This window comes from Salmo salar, chromosome ssa10 (assembly GCF_905237065.1).
Source record: "Salmo salar chromosome ssa10, Ssal_v3.1, whole genome shotgun sequence".
NCBI lineage: Eukaryota > Metazoa > Chordata > Actinopteri > Salmoniformes > Salmonidae > Salmo > Salmo salar.
This window is the reverse complement of record NC_059451.1, coordinates 14,360,531-14,379,217: the sequence shown is the minus strand read 5'-3', so window position 1 is coordinate 14,379,217 and position 18,687 is coordinate 14,360,531. Positions and strand designations below refer to the sequence as shown.

Genomic DNA, 18,687 nt, shown 5'->3' with positions numbered 1-18,687 from the left:
AGAACATTACTAGTTAATGCACAGGCGGATCACCTATCCTCCAGAACCAACAGAATAGCTAGAGGCTACTAAAGATATTCCTTATATAGCAGTAGCTTACTACTTTTGACCTGGGCCTATAAGTAGTAATGCAGCTCTCCTTACAGTAAGGTGCAAGCCCGTTGAGCACTGCTCCAGCTGGCCACGCCAGGGCTCAGGACGTAGCAGTGCCTCCTGTAGTGGCTCCAACCCGTGGGGCAGGAAGTGCTCACTGACCTCCCAGCCTGGGCCATTCAGGGAAGGAAAGAGAGAATTAATGAATGGATGGATGTTCTAAACAGTGTTGTGTTCGAGACCGATTCAAGACCAGAGCAAAGCAAATCTGAGTCAAGGCCGGAGGTGGGGGAGAGACCGAGTCAAGACAGAGACCGGGAGGTCGACAAGGGGTCCAAGACCGAGTCAAGAAAAATGTGTCCAATTCAAGACCATGATTGCAATTTTGCCAAATCACCACCGTAATAAGAGTTCAAAATGTCCAGTATTTCTGTGTTCATATTTCAGAACAACATATGGATTCTTTAGACATTCAGAATAGTGAAAAAATGCATACTGAGGGTAAATAGAGCCACTCTACAAATGATTACTAACCCAAACACAGTGGGGAACAATAGGCTTTCTAGCCTTCAGAGAAGGGCTAAGGATTTATACAATAATTCTTATAATAATATACAAATTATGATAACTACATTGTTATTTTCAATGATGTTCTGATTTAATCTCTTCAGTTTTTGTTGGCTTAGGGTTAACATTCTCTATTGTACTACATAATTGATAAATTGTAATACATCCACTACACTACTTTTATACGCATCAGTATGGATTAAGAATTGAGTATATGCAATGCCCACTGAAACAAAAAAAGTGGGTATACCCTCCACTATACCGCTGTAGTGGAGGGTATACGCAGGTATAACTCGTATACCCAATTTTTGGTTTATCAGTTATGTAGTACAATAGAGAAATCATCTGCAAAGTAGCCTACACAATCGCCATTTGTGTTTTAGAAAAAGCTCACTGCTACATGAGTGCGCTGGTATTACGGTTGCTGTCCTTTCAGAAACACAAACCTGTCACACACTGAAGGCCTAGGTCCAATAGGTTCGCCACTGCACAAACATGTCTATAATAGATATAAAGGCTGTTTTAAGATATTCAATGTTTCTAGAAAGGAGTGTACATATTTGGCCTGGCAAAGCGGTTTTATACACTGACTGAATGGAAGCTGATAATTATGAGTTTTTCAATCCGCTGGTCTCGGCAAGAAATGATGAATCCTCACTGTCTGTGACCAAGCACAAATGTATCAGACACCGAGACAAGATCGAGACACTCAATATGTCTCGAGACTGACCTACATAGGAATAGTTTATTTGATTATAACAGTAAGACTCTTCTGGGCTTTGAGATTGCCAGTCAGTTGTAGTGTGTCTCCATCCAAAACATCCAACCAATGTTCCCTCAATTTTTTTCGGCGCTGACCAAATTTCAGGTCTGCTGAGTGCAAACTTTAAAATTGTGAAAATTCTGTGCAAATTCCAGCGAGCGTGTACTATGAACACTGAGGCTGTACCCGCTTTAAGTTACAGTTTTATCAGTGGCCAAGAAGGCAACTGTGGCTATCTGATCATTATGTAGGCCTATCAGAGTGGCCTACCATCAAAAACAATGGAGAAAATGCATCCCATAACATTTTAACATGGAAATAGCTGTTCTATCATTCAGCCTACAGTAGCAGCCAATATGTGGTGTTCAATGTAGGCTTGATATTAACCTGTTTATCCACTTGTCCTTCAGACAAGGTTACTGAAAATGTTGTTGTGATGTTTGATGCAAGAAACCACTTTACAAAATAAAATGCATTATTATTCCCATACCATTATTACAGCGAATCAGACAAAGTATGCTACCCTTTGCCTATTGGCTACTTAGCTTTTTCAAGCCTGTCTCAAAATTCTACACTGCCCCTTTAAGACAAAGAAAAGCTCTTTACCTGACTCGCTTTTCAAAAGCTGTCTAGAAATGTACACGTTTTGTGCTCTTGTAGAAAGCAATCACTCCCCTATTACTGACTACAAACGATCTATAACTGGGATAATAACTCACTAACTAGCAAAGGATATGAGGTTTTTTGCATACGTGGCTACATGCAGCTCTTGCTATGATCTCAAAACAAATCAAATTTTATTTGTCACATGCACCGAATTCAACAGGTGTAGTAGACCTTACAGTGAGATGCTTACTTACAAGACCTTAACCAACAATGCAGTTTTAAGAAAAAAAAAGAAAAAAGAAAGAGAGAAAGAATTTCAAATAATTAAAGAGCAACAGTAAATAACAATAGCGGGGCTATATACAGGGGGTACCGGTACAGAGTCAATGTGCGTGGGCACCGGTGTCGTGGTAACATGTACATGTAGGTAGAGTTATTAAAGTGACTATGCATAGATAATAACAGAGAGCAGCAGCAGCATAAAAGAGGGGTGGGGGTGGGACAATGCAAATAGTCTGGGTAGCCATTTGATTAGCTGTTCAGGAGTCTTATGGCTTGGGGGTAGAAGCTATTTAGAAGCCTCTTGGACTTAGACTTGGCGCTCCGGTACGGCTTGCTGTGAAAACAGTCTATGACTTGGGTGGCTGAAGTCTTTGACAATTTATAGGGCCTTCCTCTGACATGGCCTGGTATAGAGGTCCTGGATGGCAGGAAGCTTGGCCCCGGTGATGTACTGGGCCGTACGCAGTGATGCAACCCGTCAGGATGCTCTTGATGGTGCAGCTGTACAACCCTTTGAGGATCTAAGGACCCATGCCAAATCTTTTCAGTCTCCTGAGGGGGAATAGGTTTTGTTGTGCCCTCTTCACAACTGCCTTGGTGTGCTTGGACCATGATAGTTTGTTGGTGATGTGGACGCCAAGGAACTTGAAGCTCTCAACCTGCTCCACTACAGCCCATCGATGAGAATGGGGGCGTGCTCGGTCCTCCTTTTCCTGTAGTCCACAATCCTCTTCTTTGTCTTGATCACGTTGAGGGAGAGGTTGTTGTCCTTGCACCACACAGTCAGGTCTCTGATCTCCTCCCTGTAGGCTGTCTCATTGTTGTCGGTGATAAGGCCTTCCACTGTTGTGTCATCGGCAAACTTAATGATGGTGTTGGAGTCGTGCCTGGCCATGCAGTCATGAGTGAACAGGGAGTACAGGAAGGGACTGAGCATGCACCCCTGAGGGGCCCCTGTGTTGAGGATCAGCGTGGCAGATGTGTTGTTACCTACCCATAGCACCTGGGGGCGGCCCATCAGGAAGTCCAGGAACCAGTTGCAGAGGGAGGTGTTTATTGATGAGCTTTTAGGGCACTATGGTGTTGAACGCTGAGCTGTAGTCAATGAATAGCATTCTCACATAGGTGTTCCTTTTGTCCAGGTGGGAAAGGGCAGTGTGGAGTGCAATAGAGATTTCATCATCTGTGGATCCGTTGGTACGGTATGCAAATAGGAGTGGGTCCAGGGTTTCTGGGAAAATGGTGTTGATGTGAGCCATTACCAGCTTTTCAAAGCACTTCATGGCTACAGACGTGAGTGCTATGGGTTGGTAGTCATTTAGGCAGGTTACCTTAGTGTTCTTGGGCACAGGAACTATGGTGGTCTGCTTGAAATATGTTGGTATTACAGACTCGGACAGGGAGAGGTTGAAAATGTCAGTGAAGACACTTGCCAGTTGGTAAGCGCATGCTCAGAGTACACGTCCTAGTAATCCTTCTGGCTCTGCGGCCTTGTGAATGTTGACCTGTTTAAAGGTCTTACTCACATTGGCTACGGAGAGCGTGATCACACAGTCGTCTGGAACAGCTGATGCTCTCATGCATGCTTCAGTGTTATTTGCCTCGAAGCAAGCATAGAAGTAGTTTAGCTTGTCTGGTACGCTCGTGTCACTGGGCAGCTCGCGGCTGTGCTTCCCTTTGTAGTCCATAATAGTTTGCAAGCCCTGCCACATCCGACGAGCGTTGGAGCCAGTGTAGTACGATTCAATCTTAGTCCTGTATTGACGCTTTGCCTGTTTGATGGTTCGTCGGAGGGCATAGGGGATTTCTTATAAGCGTCCGGGTTAGAGTTTCGCTCCTTGAAATCGGCAACTCTACCCTTTAGCTCAGTGCGGATGTTGCCTGTAATCCATGGCTTCTGGTTGGGGTATGTACGTACGGTCACTGTGAGGACGACATGCACTTATTGATGAAGTCAGTGACTGATGTGGTGTACTCCTCAATGCCATCGGAAGAATCCCAGAACATATTCCAATCTGTGCTAGCAAAACAGTCCTGTGGCTTAGCACCTGCGTCATCTGACCACTTCCTTATTGAGCAAGTCAATGGTACTTCCTGCTTTAGTTTTTGCTTGTAAGTAGGAATCAGGAGGATAGAGTTATGGTCAGATTTGCCAAATGGAGGGTGAAGGAGAGCTTTGTACGCATCTCTGAGTGTGGAGTAAAGGTGGTCTAGCGTTTTTTTCCCCCTCTGGTTGCACATTTAACATGCTGGTAGAAATGAGGTAAAATGGATTTAAGTTTTCCTGCATTAAAGTCCCCGGCCACCAGGAGTGCCGCCTCTGGATGATCATTTTCTTGTTTGCATATGGCCTTATACAGCTCGTTGAGTGCCGCTTTAGTGCCAGCATCAGTTTGTGGTGGTATATATATAGCTACGAAAAATATAGATGAAAACTCTCTTAGTAAATAGTGTGGTCTACAGCTTATCATGAGATACTGTGGGATACAGCTTACCTCGAGACTTCCTTAATATTTGATTTTGTGCACCAGCTGTTATTTAGAAATAGACACAGACCGCCACCCCTTGTCTTACCGGAGGCAGCTGTTCTATCTTGCTGATTCACCGAAAACCCAGCCAGCTGTATGCTATTCATGTCATCGTTCAGCCATGACTCTGTGAAACATAAGATATTGCAGTTTTTAATGTCCGGTTGGTACGATAGTCTTGATCGGAACTCATCCATTTTATTATCCAATGATTGCACGTTGGCTAATAGGACTGATGGTAGAGGGGGATTACTCACTCGCAGTCGGATCCTTACAGGGCACCCCGACCTACGTCCCCGATATCTCCATCTCTTCTTCATGCGAATGATGGGATTTGGGTCTTGTCGGGTGTCTGAAGTAAATTTCTAGCTTCCCGACTTGTTAGAAAAAAAATCTTCGTCCAGTACGAGGTTAGTAATCGCTATCCTGACATCCAGAAGCTCTTTTCAGTCATAAGAGACGGTGGCAGAAACATTATGTACAAAATAAGTTCCAAATAACGCGGAAAAACACACACAATAGGTTAGGAGCCCGTAAAACGGCAGCCATCTCCTCCGGCGCCGTCTATCCATCTATCAGTAGTGGTGCGTGGGTAAAATTACTGGGGAAGCCAAGCCATCCACCCTGCCAAAAAAAGCCATATTACAACCTGTGTTGTGATAATTGCATTGTTTGCTCTAAAAATCTGTTAATTCATATGCTTTGCGACCGTGATATTTAGGCCTAAAGGCCGAAACAATAAGAAGACACAGTGGCAGAAAACATTCAACCACACCTTTGTTTTATCACAAAACCGGATATCAACCTCTGTCCAGTGAAGTCCACAAAGCATATTGCATGTAACAGAATGGTCAAGCAAGTTAATGTTTCCGACATGTTTGGACCCCTAAACAGCTATTGATTTAAAACCACAGAGGGTTACCGCAAGTCCCAAAGACAACAGGAGCTGCCTCCACTATTCCAGCACCATTTCAACATTATCAAATCACCTCTGCTTAGTCTAATACAGTGACAACTAAAAGATACCAAAAACAATTTAGTCCAATCAACGTAAGCTAAATATTATGTGGCTGTCCAGGTTCTGACTTCTGTGTGCGTGTGTGTGTGCGCATTCGTGCAAGTAGAAAAACATGTTGACTCACCCTACTTGTAGAGAAAAGCCAATGCCATCCTCCTCTCTTTCATGTTGATGAAATGGTCTATCACTCATACAGTACACACTTTTATTTTTTGTTGTGCTAGGCTACCTGGTTAAAATGTTTGCTCTCTAGCCTAACTTCCATTCATAGGCAACGTTAGCTATTTAACATTAGCCTTCTACATCTAGCTACATATTAAACTTCCATCCTCTCAGTGTATGAATTAATGGTTGGATCAGAATCGACATTGTAATCATTGTCCAGTACGGAGAATTAAGTAAAACCATGAGTCCAAATCCCTATCTCCATCCATGGCTAATTTAGGAAAGAGACAATAGCTACAACAAGATGCAACAATTCAAGTTTTTCTGTCAATGACGTATGCTCTCAATAGGATTTGATGGGAGAATCGCCAAATCCAAGCTGGCTTCCCTTGACACTTTTTTTTAGGTGGGCCAGGACCATTCCCCAGTTGAGCTCGCTTAGTTTAGCTCAATGCTGATTGGCTCATTTTGCATACTTTTTTTTGTCAAGGGAGGCCAGATGCTCACTGGCTTCCCTTGCGTTCAATGCTAGGAGCGGCAGCAATGTCATACTCATTTGGACCAGACAGCATCAGATAGATGGCCTACACTTAGAGAGACAGAGGGGGCGCTGTTTCACTCACTCGGATGCTTTCTCCTGTGAGATACATTCAGCCTCTTGCGAATTGAAGGAAAATGATGAAACAGAGAGATGAAAGAAATTATTTAATGTTAAAAAATAAGTAATTGTTGGTAAAAAAAATTGGAAAGCCTGGCTTCCCTTGGCATCCATGAATACACACCACTGCCAATACGCTATTACCGCACATTGGATTTACATGAATTTCCCTGCCAATGCATTGTTGTTCGGGCCATTTAACAATATATATATTTCAAATTTGAGGTAGGCTATATGATTACACTAGTAATAGATCCGTTATTGTATTACTTGTGAAGCACGGCTGAGTGAGCATACATTTAAATCATTAGCTTTTTATTTTACTGGGCTGATGGTGCCTGCATCTGATGGTCAGTCTCAGCGGAGGGAGAGAGCAGCAGACTGAGGGTCCGCCTCTCAACGTCCCTCCGCTCTCCCTTTCCTCCACTGACACTGACCAAAAAGGGGCACAGTCTTCCAGCTGATGGCAAAACTCGAGCCGCACCGCATTATTTTTGGCTCATGCACAAATTCATGTCGTTACTCACATGAACAGAGAAAGTGAAATATTCCTCGATATTAAAAAAAGACCCAAGCCGCTAATAATAACAACACAAGCCTATAGATACACTTTCCTACTCATTCACTACTGCTGCATTGCTTGCTGCAGCGCTGAGTGGAAATAGGAAGAAAGCACATTTTATGGCTTATAAAAGTGTTGAATACAAAGTGTTGACAGTGCTGAGTAAGAACTTAAACATGAACTCAATCATAAAAACAGCAGTTCATTGCTGTATTTGTTGACAGTCTCTCTCTAGTCATGGTTTTAAACGTTTTGAAATCTCACAGTATCAACTTCGCTGTAGCTTTCTTTTATGCCTGCTACTTTACTGCAGACACAGTCATCTGAGCCATACGATTGGCCAGCGGTAAACGTAAAGTGCACTTGATTTGCTCTCTGGGGTCCTCCGCGAAGGAAGAGTTTGTACCTTCAGACACATTAAATGGTTCAAAATGGCAACCGTTCACATATCCGGTTCGCAGGGCCAGGGCAGCTGAATCGGGTGCACCTACCACCAGCAGCCTGAGAAAAATTGTAAAAAAATAGGAACACAATGCTTTATCGTTGTTTTTTTTACAGAAATGTTTGGCGATCGACTAGGAATGCCTTGAAATACGATCGACCAGGTTGGGTGACCACTGCTCTAGAAAGTTGAGTGAAGTTCAATCTCGTGGTTCTCTCTGTGGGCTAATATTTCTGCGCAGCAGTCCTGGGGAGCTGCACGGCAGTCTCGAGGCTACTGCGAGCTCACGCGCAGCTTAGAGGGAACATTGCACCCAACCCCCCTAGCCCCCCTTTAGTTAAAACAATGCCCTCACCTTGCGCTGGCGACCAGCCCTGTGTTGTTTGTGCGAGGGTACAGGGGCATCATCCTGGGGGGCATCCCCCACCCTCACCTCATGGAGGAACTCCCTGTGGCCAGACCAGCTCCAGATGGGGATCACCTGGAGGTCCGGGTGCACCTGGGGGATGGGCTCTGGAATCGGCAGCCTAATTTCCTCTAGTCTCAGTGGGGTGAGTGCATGGAACTAGTGGAGAGTGGGGACACAATAAAATGTGACACATAAATACAGTCAACTCCTGATAAATGCAACAGTTTGACCCTGTTGTGGCAATGAGAACTAAACCAGAGCACGCCGTTATCATGAGAAAATCAAATCAATGTTCAGACATTTGGACTGGAAAGGTATATTGCACTTAGGTAGCGAGTACACTTATCAGGAGTCGACTGACCTCTATCCTTCCAAAGTTCTGAGGTTTACAGTATATGGAAAAGTCTTACCGTCCAGACTTTCTCTTCACTCTTTCTCTTGACACCTGAATGTAGGACCTAGAATCACAGAGGAGAGACATAGCTAACATGCAGTATAGATGCTGGCACTATTCATAAAACCACTATGTTGAATTTGACATATTCCCTTCAGGAGAAATTCTACAACCAATCAATAGTAAATGGCAAGTTTATGTCTGGCTTCGACAACTCTCTTCCGCAGACATCATTTGAATATCAAAAAACCTCCAAAGTTTCACATCAGTTTCTCAAAAAATAAATGCTAAAGTCAACATTGTGTTGTTGATAGTAATTGTTGTGCTGGGCTCCAATCAAGTACTTGGTGAAACTCAGAGGCTCACCGTGCGACTGTTGCTATTACTGTTGCTGCTGCCCTGCAGTCTGAGTTGTCTGGTGGCCTGGCTGTGAAACTGAGTAGCCTGGGCCTGGTCCTGGGGCTCCCCCTCTCCATCCCCATAGTCAAGGAAGGGCCTCCGGTTGGGCACGTCCCCCCTTGGTGGATGGGGGCGGCTCTCCCACAGCAGGTCTGTTTCAGTGTCAGTGACGTGCTCCTCTAGCTGTGGGGACTGGGGGACGTGAGCGGTTGAAGGTACTCTTTTTTCATCTTCCTCAACCCTCAGGTCCTCTGGGTCGCACATTCCTGTAGCGAGAGAATGCGAGACAGAGCGACAGCGAAACCAGGGTCATGTTCATTAGGGCACACAACGGAAAACATTTCAAACTGTTTTGCAGTGGAAAATAAAAATGAGCGTTTCTTATTGGACAATTCCACGTAGTTCCTTCCTGTTTCAGTTTGCTTTCTTCCGTTCGGTGCTTAATGAACATGACCCTGGGTTATGTCCAGTAAAGTACAACAAGAGAGAGGAAACAGAAAATGACAAATGTGTGTACTTATTGGGCATATTCAGGTAGGGCCTCCTTGTCACAAAGTCTTGTGGCACGCAGACGCCCCACGCTCGAAACCCAGACATCACACACGTATGACATTTAAACATCACTCTGCATCAGTATATCAAATGTTCCAATTAACCATAGGCAACATGCACCCTCTGCTGCCTAGGAAGGCTTACAGCAAGACAGAGTACAGAGCATCAGAACGCAGCCCTCAGCCTACTGTATTATATAACCAATCACTGAATCATTCTTAACTCGCCTCCTCTAGGATCCACTATCTCCACACTGGCTGAGTTCCTCTGACCCAGAACAGTGTTCTTGGGGCCATTCAGAATCACGGTGAACGTCTCATGGTTTTCTTCCAGGCCGTCGTCTTTCAGGTAAATGTTCCAGGTTTTCACGTTGACTCCTAATCAGTCATACAGGGAGAGTGAAGAGGAGGTAGCTATATCAACTAATAACATTATTATAGGTATATCAACTACCCCCCCACCCCCCCCACACACACACACACACACACACACACACACACACACACACACACACACACGAGCAGGGTTGGCCACCCTTTGATGTGGATCATCACAGACCTGGATCGAACTGGATCAGACTGGCCGTGCTGTGGGTGAAATCTTTCCCCACCTTGGCAGTACCATCTTCCACCTGAAAACAGAGAAAGAGGGGTTGACATTCTTAGACTTAGATTCAAGTCCCATTCAATTCAACTTACACAACTTTACCGCCAGACATTGTTTTACAAGGTCAATTCAATATGAGTGAGTAGGATTGTTAACCCTTGACCCTAGCTGCTCTAGTCCACAGCTCGGCTGTTCAGTTGACTGGTGTGAGTTGTGTTCAGGACACCACTCTACTGTACCTGAATAGCAATGTAGGCTGGGTCCATGCTTTTCCCACTGCGCGTCAGCTGCACCTGCAGCATGCCTGCGTTCTCACACACCCGGTAACACGTAGCCGACAGCTCCACCCGAGACCACGTCAGCTGCAGTCTGTGAGACAGGCCACAGGTGCGGTCAAGAGTGAACATGAGAGGTCAAGCGTGGCTAGACTCCTCTTTATTTTACCCTGGTCCCATCTGTATGTGCTTTAGCCAACTCTGACTATCATTGTCATACCATTGACATGCAGTACATACAGATCTGGGAACAGGTTATTTTTTTATATATGGTATCAGTCATGACATTTGGGAAGATTCTAAGCTGTGCGTGAATCGGTCTATTGTACCCACTATAACTGTGCACAGAAAGTGCTCACCTCCAAATTCATCTATGTAGTATAAAGCAGTGTCTCTCAACCTTTTTTGGACCGTGAACTGCTTACTTACCAGCCCTTTCCCAACAATGCAGAATTAAAAAGTATGAAAATATATATATATTTTTTAAATTATTTTTATTATATCGCAATAAAATAACGAGGCTATATACACGAAGTACCGGTACTGAGTCAATGTGCAGGAGTGCGAGGTAGTTGAGGTAATACTGTATGTACCAATGGAATAAAACCTACATTTCAGGCAGCATGGTGTTTCCCGCGGGGTCAGTGACACGGAACTCAAAGCTGTCCCCTGTCACCTCCATGTCGGTGGGGATGACATAGAGCACGGCGCGCTGCTCCAAATCCCTCTGGGTGAAGCGTCCTTTGATGTACGCCCCTAGGCAAACGCAAAGAACAGAGAAAAAGCTGTCACTACACTGCACAGTGCACACATGGACTACAGAACACTTTACTATAACCCTGATGTATTCACTACTACTGCAGCTCATTTCATGTAAGGTACTGTACTTTCAAATGGCACCAAGACTTGTTTTGTATCCACAGATTGTAACATGTACTATAACCCTTTCTTGAAGGTACAATCTAGATATTTCACTGAACATACAATATCCTCAAAACCTACCACCTCTCACTCAACATACCTACCCCCCAAAGTAAAAAAAAACATTTTATCACCAAAAATGTAAATAATTCATCTAATTTCCCCTCTGTTTATCTATAAAGTTGATACAATTCAAAGAAAAGGAGCTACCGGTGAGGGAGTTCTCTAGGTAGCCGAAGCGAGGCGGCCGTGTGATGGTGAACTCCAGTTCCTGGGCGGGACTGTCGGGGTCAGAGGCCTGGAGGTCACGTGACGTGATGTAGATGCCTTGCTTGTCCCCTGGTCCCCCTGAGAGGTTCTCCACTGTACTGGGGATCCTCTTGGTCACCAGGCTGGGGGGATTCCTGTCTACATGCTCCACCTAGAGGTGGACAAGATCGTGCTCATTAGCAGAGAGAACAGTCTATGACTTGGGTGGCTGGAGTCTTTGACAATTTCTAGGGCCTTCCTCTGACACGCCTGGTATAGAGGTCCTGGATGGCAGGATGTACTGGGTGATGTACTGGGCCGTACACACTGCCCTCTGTAGCTCCTTGCGGTCAGATGCCGAGCAGTTGCCACACCAAGCAGTGATACAGCCAGTCAAGGTGCTCTAAATGGTGCAGCTGTAGAACTTTTTGAGGATCTGAGGGCCCATGCCAAATCTTTTCAGCCAATACTGGTCCTGGAGACCTAGATGTTGCGCAGGCTTTTGTTCCTGCCCAGCACTAACAAAAACAACTGATTAAACTGATCAAGGTCTTGGTGATCAGCTGGTTAGTTGAATCAAGTGTGTTAGAGGTGGGCTGGAACAATAACCTGCACACCGTGTGGTTCTCCATGACCAGTGATAGTGACCACAGTAAATGTACTGTCACCCGCACTTCTATCAATAGGCCAGAAGAGGGTGCTCTGATTATGTCTCATGACATAAGAAACGTTGGTCGTTGAGTATTTTAATTCCACTGTAGGAGACAGCAAGTCTTCATAGATGCAATTACAAAAAAGAAGCGTATTGTATTCTGGTACGTTATTTTTTTATAAAACATCAGACGGAAAAAATGGACATGTTTGGCCCAAATAAAGTCCTCTCTGATTGCGTACAGAGAAGAATTATAGAGAAATAAGGGCTAATATATTAATTAAGGATATAAGTGATAGTTATTTACACAAGTTGTTATCATGCACTACCTGTACTATAGCCTCGGAGGTCCTCCACTTGGGAGGTCTGTTGTAGATATTATTTATGATGCTAGTGCCACTGTACTGAATGCATAGTACAGTCTTAATGGGGCCAGAGGTTGAGCATTGAGAGGAGCGGACCCACGTTGTTTAGCTCACAGTGGCGTAGCGCGGCTCTAGCCAAGTGACAGACAGAGAGTCCCGCTAGACCGAAGGGGACATTTGCTGGCCAGGCTGCCTCACCTGTGCCTGCCTATGACCACCCCCACCGAGGCCCAGGGCAGGGTGGGCTGGCCAGTAGGTTATCCGCCTGGCTGACCGTTTTCAGCTGTAGAATATGTGAGTGCGTGGTGGGCCACAGGAGAGGGGAGGCACAAGGAACACAGTGTCACAGCAGCAGCCTCATCCACCTGGCCACAACAGCCCGGCAGGCTGACAGTTTAGTATGCAATACTGTAGGGAGGCCTGGGTTAACTCTCTCCCCTCTCCCTGTCTGAGTGAATACCACTATGAAGATAGCTCACGGTGAAATCCTTGCTTGTGGGAAGAAGAAAATACATGATTGATAGTTTGGATATTATTCATCTTTTCATCACTTTATTTCCCCAACATTTTGCTCTCCCTTTTATACTTTATTTCCGTTGCAAATGAAAGCCGCAAACGTTTAGTACATCTGTGTACTGTATGTTTGGTGACACTGTATGCTTAGAAGCCTGGGTTCATATTCCCAACGCGTCTACGAGTAGGAATGCTGATCTAGGATCAGGTCCTTCATGTCCATATACACTGAGTGTACAAAAACACTAAGAACACTTTCCTAATATTGAGTTGCACCCCCTTTTGCCCTCAGAACAGCCTCAATTCATCGGGGCATGGACTCTACGAGGAGTAAAAAGCATTCCACAGGAATGCTGGCCATGTTGACTCCAATGCACAGTTGTGTCAAGTTTTCTGGATGTCCTTTGGGTGGTGAACCGTTCTTGATACACAGGGGAAACTGTTGAGTGTGAAAAACTCAGCAGCTTTGCAGTTCTTGACCCACTCAAACTGGTGAGCCTGGCACCTACTACCATACCCCATTCAAAAGGCACTTAAATGTTTTGTCTTGCCCATTCACCCTCTGAATGGTACACATACACAATCCATGTATCAATTGTCTCACGGCTTAAAAATCCTTCTATAACCTGTCTCCTCCCCTTCATCTACACTGACTGAAGTGGATTTTACAAGTGACATTAATAAGTAGCTTTCACCTGGTCAGACTATCTCATGGAAAGTGTTCCTAATGTTTTGTACACTCAGTGTATATTATAGCAAGGTTTATTTCAGCTTGTACACATTCACAGCTAAAAGCTGAGTTACAGTACACAGACAAAAAGGAAATCAAAATGAGAAGATTTTAGGGGAAAATTAAGAGTTGATTAAAGCAGTTCGGGACTGGAGTGAGGGAGGGAGCACTGTATAATAATGATCTAAAAGGCGTAACTGGTCCGAGATCAGCGCTTATATTCACACAGGCAACCCAATTCAACCTTTTAAAAAATTTTTTTTTACTAATTGGTCTTTTGACCAGTCAAATCAGATCTTTTTCAGAGCTGATCTGATTGGTCAAAAGACCAATAAGTTAAAAAAATATCAGAATACGTCCCTGGCATACAAGATTTGGTGAAGTATAAAAATCAGTAAAGCCCACCTGTATTGTGAAGACCAGCGGCTCCTCCTTCAACTGTCCATACTCCAGGTATCCTCTGTTAGTACCATCAGACGGCATCAGACTAAATCTGTCAATCTGGGCCAGGCTGCCCTGGTAGTGCTGGTAAGCCAGGTCCATGTTGTTGATATCAGTCTGGGTAAAACGGGGTAATGTCAGTGGGTACCCCTTGAGGAGCAGCTTGCCGTACTGCGGGGGCTGGGTGAGGGCATAGGTCAGGTTCCCCACAGCAGTATCTGGGTCGGTGAGCTCCAGGTGGTCTGGTGTGATGGACTTCACCGCTCCCTCTGTCAGTTGGAGGCCGGTATTGCGGTTGAGGGACGGCGGGATCCGGTCACTGTGTTCTATGGTGAAGTGCAGGGAGCCGCTGTGGGAGCTGATGCCGTTGGTGACGACGAAGCTGTGGGGAGGAAATGGAAAAGTGGATGGATGAAGTTTGGTTATTGGCATGTAGTTAGGCGTATACATTTATATAGGCACGTAGTTGGGTTTTGTGGTTTTGCTGTGGGCTACTGCGGTGACGTGTCCATTAAAACACAGGAGATGGAGGTACAGTTCAAAGGGCAGATGCCAACTCGTGGACAGCTTGTATAACAGCAAAAGAGGGATGGGGAAAGTGTGCAAATTTAATGATAAGTAAACAGGCCATTTTTTGCATGATGCCACTGGCAAACACGATCTGTATGATAGAAAGTACTTTTTTTTTTTTTTTAATTAGCAAAAGCATTGAAAAATAACTACCAAAATTAATATAATCTCAAAGTGATCTAAAAACATAAAATCCATCACATTATTCACCCATGAGGCTAGCTTTATTACAGATCCAATTTAAAAAGGCAATATGTCAATCATAGGGGCCCCTTTCCCATTTTCAAGCTGGGTGAGTCTTGTTGTGTACTCACAGACTGGTCCATGGCTCACCACATGCTACAGTGACAATGTACTGGAGCTGAAATGGGGACAGTGGTTTGTGTGTGTGTGTGGACAGATTTTAGCCCTCGTTCAACCCTCTGCCAAGTCAATCTGCCTCTCACACACACAGCCCTGCAGCTGAGAACTGCCCTAGGCTCCACCAGCCACCACGAACAACACACTGGCCACCACACACACACACACACACACACAGGTCCCCCTCTCTAAGCCAAACCGGTGCAACATCTGCCATCTCCACCATCCCATATTTGCTAGGTAATTGTTCCCAGAGATGCCTGTCTGTACTCTGTACACTCCTTTCTGGCCGCCATGGCAACCGATGCCAGCCGGCATTATCATTCTCCTAATAATGCCCATTCATCATCCGCTGTCACGGTGACCAGAAGAGGGGGGCATAGAAAACACCTTCTGCCTGGGGCCTGGGCCAGGCCCCTGCTCTGATGCACAGGTGTGTGCTCAGGTGTGGCCCCATCTGAGGTGTCAACCGCTGCCATCACACACTGCCACCAGTCCCCCTCCAAATGGAACATTCTGTATCACACACCAATACAGCGTGGAGCTGGTCAGATACGCTCATACACATAGGTTTAGCCAGAACCAAGTAGAACCCAGTAGAAATAGTCACAGTTAAACAGATGCTTTGGATCTAAGGATGTGGTTAGTTTGTATTTGAGTGCTGAGAAGCGGGTGGATAACATGGCTGATTGCTCTATTGGGTTCAATGTGTCAGTTAAGAAATACCAGTACTACTGCCCCATGCTGGACGGCTATCACCTCCCTCTTTGGCAGAGAGCATTGGCAGTGTGTGTGCCCCCACTTAAGTGCTCCCCCCCTCTCATCTCCTCTCAACCTCGGCTGGCTTGGCTGCAGAAAGGCTCCTGGCTCCCAGCTGACCCTGAGGTGAAACACAGCCAGGCTCTCTCTCTGTGAGTGTGTGTGTGTGTTTGTGTGTGCCAGGCTTCTGGGTGACAAACCAGCGTCCTCAGACACACCAGGGACGGAGAGGAGAGCAGACAGAGGAGAGGACAGGTCAGCCATACGCCGGTCATCTCTCTCTCCACCCAAGCCTCCTGCCAAATTGGCTGGAAGAGGCACATAAACATACTGTAGCAGAGCTCTCATCTCTTCACACTTTTCATTTTTTTGCTGAGCTTCTTTTGATGCTCAAATACTCCGTCCGAATTTGTGTGATACTTTTTGGGCAGGCACTAAAAATCTTTCTTATTCAGTTAATATCAACAGACTAATTAATGACATTTTATGCCATATCGTTCAAGTCAAAAGGAGATATTATTATTTTATTGTTAACATAATTGTGCCTGAAATTTGAGCCAAACACACATCCAATTAAATCTGAATGAACAAGAAAGCTTTAAATTTAATCATCCAATATTCCACTAACGTGTCAGTCTGAAATGTTTGTATCGGCCCACAAGTCTTGTACGTCCAACAAAAAAAATACAAAATGAAACAAAATACCACAACGTGTCAGTCTGACCTGAAGGAGTCCTGCTCAGCCGTGTGACTGTTGTCATGGGTGTAACACACACGCTGGGCCGCCACGTCCAGCTGGGAGAAGCTGAGGAACGGCATTCCGGGACGCTGGACGTCGTGGACGTGTCCGTGTTTGGGCGGAATGGACACGGTGTAGAGCACCTCCCCCGGTCTGGCGGCCCCGTCCGTAGCCAGTAGGATGTCTGTGGTCAGGATGAGCCGCTCTCCCTCCATCAGGGTGACCGGCCTGGTGACCAGCACTATGTCACCTGGACATAGGAGAATAGTCATTTAGGTCAAGCAATAGCAGCTTTTTGTATCAAGGCTTCATTTTTTACTTTCTGAGTTTAAAATCGATAAAAAGTGTATTATAAACATCAAATAAAGCATGTTAGTGCCCAATTTCAGGGACTGTCAGCTTATCTTAGATGCACTTGATTCGATAGGCTAGCACAATATGAACAGTACCAAAAACCTGTATGAATGGTTTGTTTTCAACAATAGCCTGGCAGTGACTTGAGCGAGCAATGATGACGACAACACAACAATAAGAGAACCGCAGAGGCAACCAAAACTCTACGTCTGTTCACCCCCTACATCCTTCAATTATTCACGTTCCGAGGTGGCTCTTCCTGCGGTGCCGAGTGTGTGGGCTTTTCTCACCTTCGCTCCTCCAGGATCAGAGGGCACCGAGCCAAGAGGGCCAAGCGCACCCCTGATTGCACTCCCTCTCCTCAACTCTCTTCGCTTCTATACGCCTCGCATGTCATGCTCACCCAACTGGAAAAGCTGGCCTGGCTATAGGGAAAGCCACCTATTCAATTATACATGGCCAAGACGCAGCGGCTGGAGAAAGTTTGTTTTGGGACGTTGCTGATGCATGTGTGGTGCGCTGAGGCACAAAATGGCTGCCGTGCCGTGCTCCACCCAGGTTGTTGTTGTTGTGTCTTCGTGGGTTAACAAGGTGTACTGAATTTACCTATTTTTTTTTAACCTTTTTCTTTGCCAGCCAAGTACTACGTAATGCTAGATCTATAGACAATACGGACTATGTGTTATGTGATTGATAAAGTAGTTACATTATGCTGATAAGAGGAGGCTCCTCCAGAGAGGAAGAGATGGTCCACCTCAAAATGTTAAAGACAAATTTCCTGAAAACAAAATGGTGTGCTTGTTTGTCTTAAAGTATTTAAGCAAGAACTCTAATCATAATAATAAAACTGTGCCCATGAGGCTGTCCTGTCCTCACCCTTCTGGATGGTGCGTACTGAGATGAAGAAGCTCTGAGGAGGGGACTCGTTGTCTAGGTCACTGAGGGTGAAACGGATGCTGTCATGACCTTTGAACCCGGTGCCAGTAGTGTGGGCGTACCACAAGCGGTTAAACTCCACATCCTCCTGGGTGAAGTTCTGACCCGCTCCAATGTCTGTCCAGCCAGCTTCTGTCTGCACAAAGGGAAGAGGATACACAAACACACTCAAATGTAACTTTTACACTTGGTCAGATGTAGGTCAGGAGGGTAACATCAGATGTATCTGCGGAGGCTATAGTGGTTCTTCCTTTAAAAGTTACGTCGTACAAGTCACGTCATACTGCAGCACAGCTTGCGGGGCTGCCGCAGAATTCTATGGCACATTATTTAAGTGTCAGCCACTGTTGTCATTAATGCTAGTTTGACCCCCAGAGAGCATCTTTGAGAAGCGTTTGACTGTTTTTAATATTGTCTGTACTAGAGAATTTAAAATATTTTTTTAAAGAACATAGTATATTGGATTCATTTTAAGATTTTTTGCTTAACTCATTTGATTAATATTATGGTGCTTCTATTCCAAGAAAAACGAAAATCTAAACAGTCAGCGTTTCCGTTAGGAAAATATGGAGCTGTACAATGTAACCGGCCGGGAGTAGGCTACTAAGTGACTGCGAGTGAAGAGCAAAATAATCCTAACATTTCCACACCCTAATTGTAGGCTGACCAATACCCAAACGGAGATTCAGTGAAAATAAAAATCTCATTGATTTATCAAGACCAGTCCCCATGCTTGTCTCAGAGCAACGCGAAACGGTGCTGAAATAGTTGACCACACG

At 45.2% G+C, this 18,687-nt stretch overlaps 1 protein-coding gene across 1 annotated transcript in view; it reads right to left on the bottom strand.

Moving 5' to 3' along the window:
- The window catches only part of LOC106613563 (FRAS1-related extracellular matrix protein 1), a 56,438-nt gene that overhangs the window by 947 nt on the left and 36,804 nt on the right, over positions 1-18,687 (bottom strand). Inside the window, exons 24-35 of the mRNA XM_045687368.1 lie at positions 17,849-18,044; positions 16,604-16,868; positions 14,155-14,572; positions 11,451-11,661; positions 10,931-11,075; positions 10,284-10,413; positions 9,997-10,069; positions 9,666-9,815; positions 8,854-9,152; positions 8,504-8,551; positions 8,040-8,249; positions 145-263 (exon numbers count right to left, since the gene is read on the bottom strand). Coding sequence (XP_045543324.1) covers positions 145-263; positions 8,040-8,249; positions 8,504-8,551; positions 8,854-9,152; positions 9,666-9,815; positions 9,997-10,069; positions 10,284-10,413; positions 10,931-11,075; positions 11,451-11,661; positions 14,155-14,572; positions 16,604-16,868; positions 17,849-18,044 — 2,264 coding nt within the window. The remainder of the gene's footprint in view (positions 1-144; positions 264-8,039; positions 8,250-8,503; positions 8,552-8,853; positions 9,153-9,665; positions 9,816-9,996; positions 10,070-10,283; positions 10,414-10,930; positions 11,076-11,450; positions 11,662-14,154; positions 14,573-16,603; positions 16,869-17,848; positions 18,045-18,687) is intronic.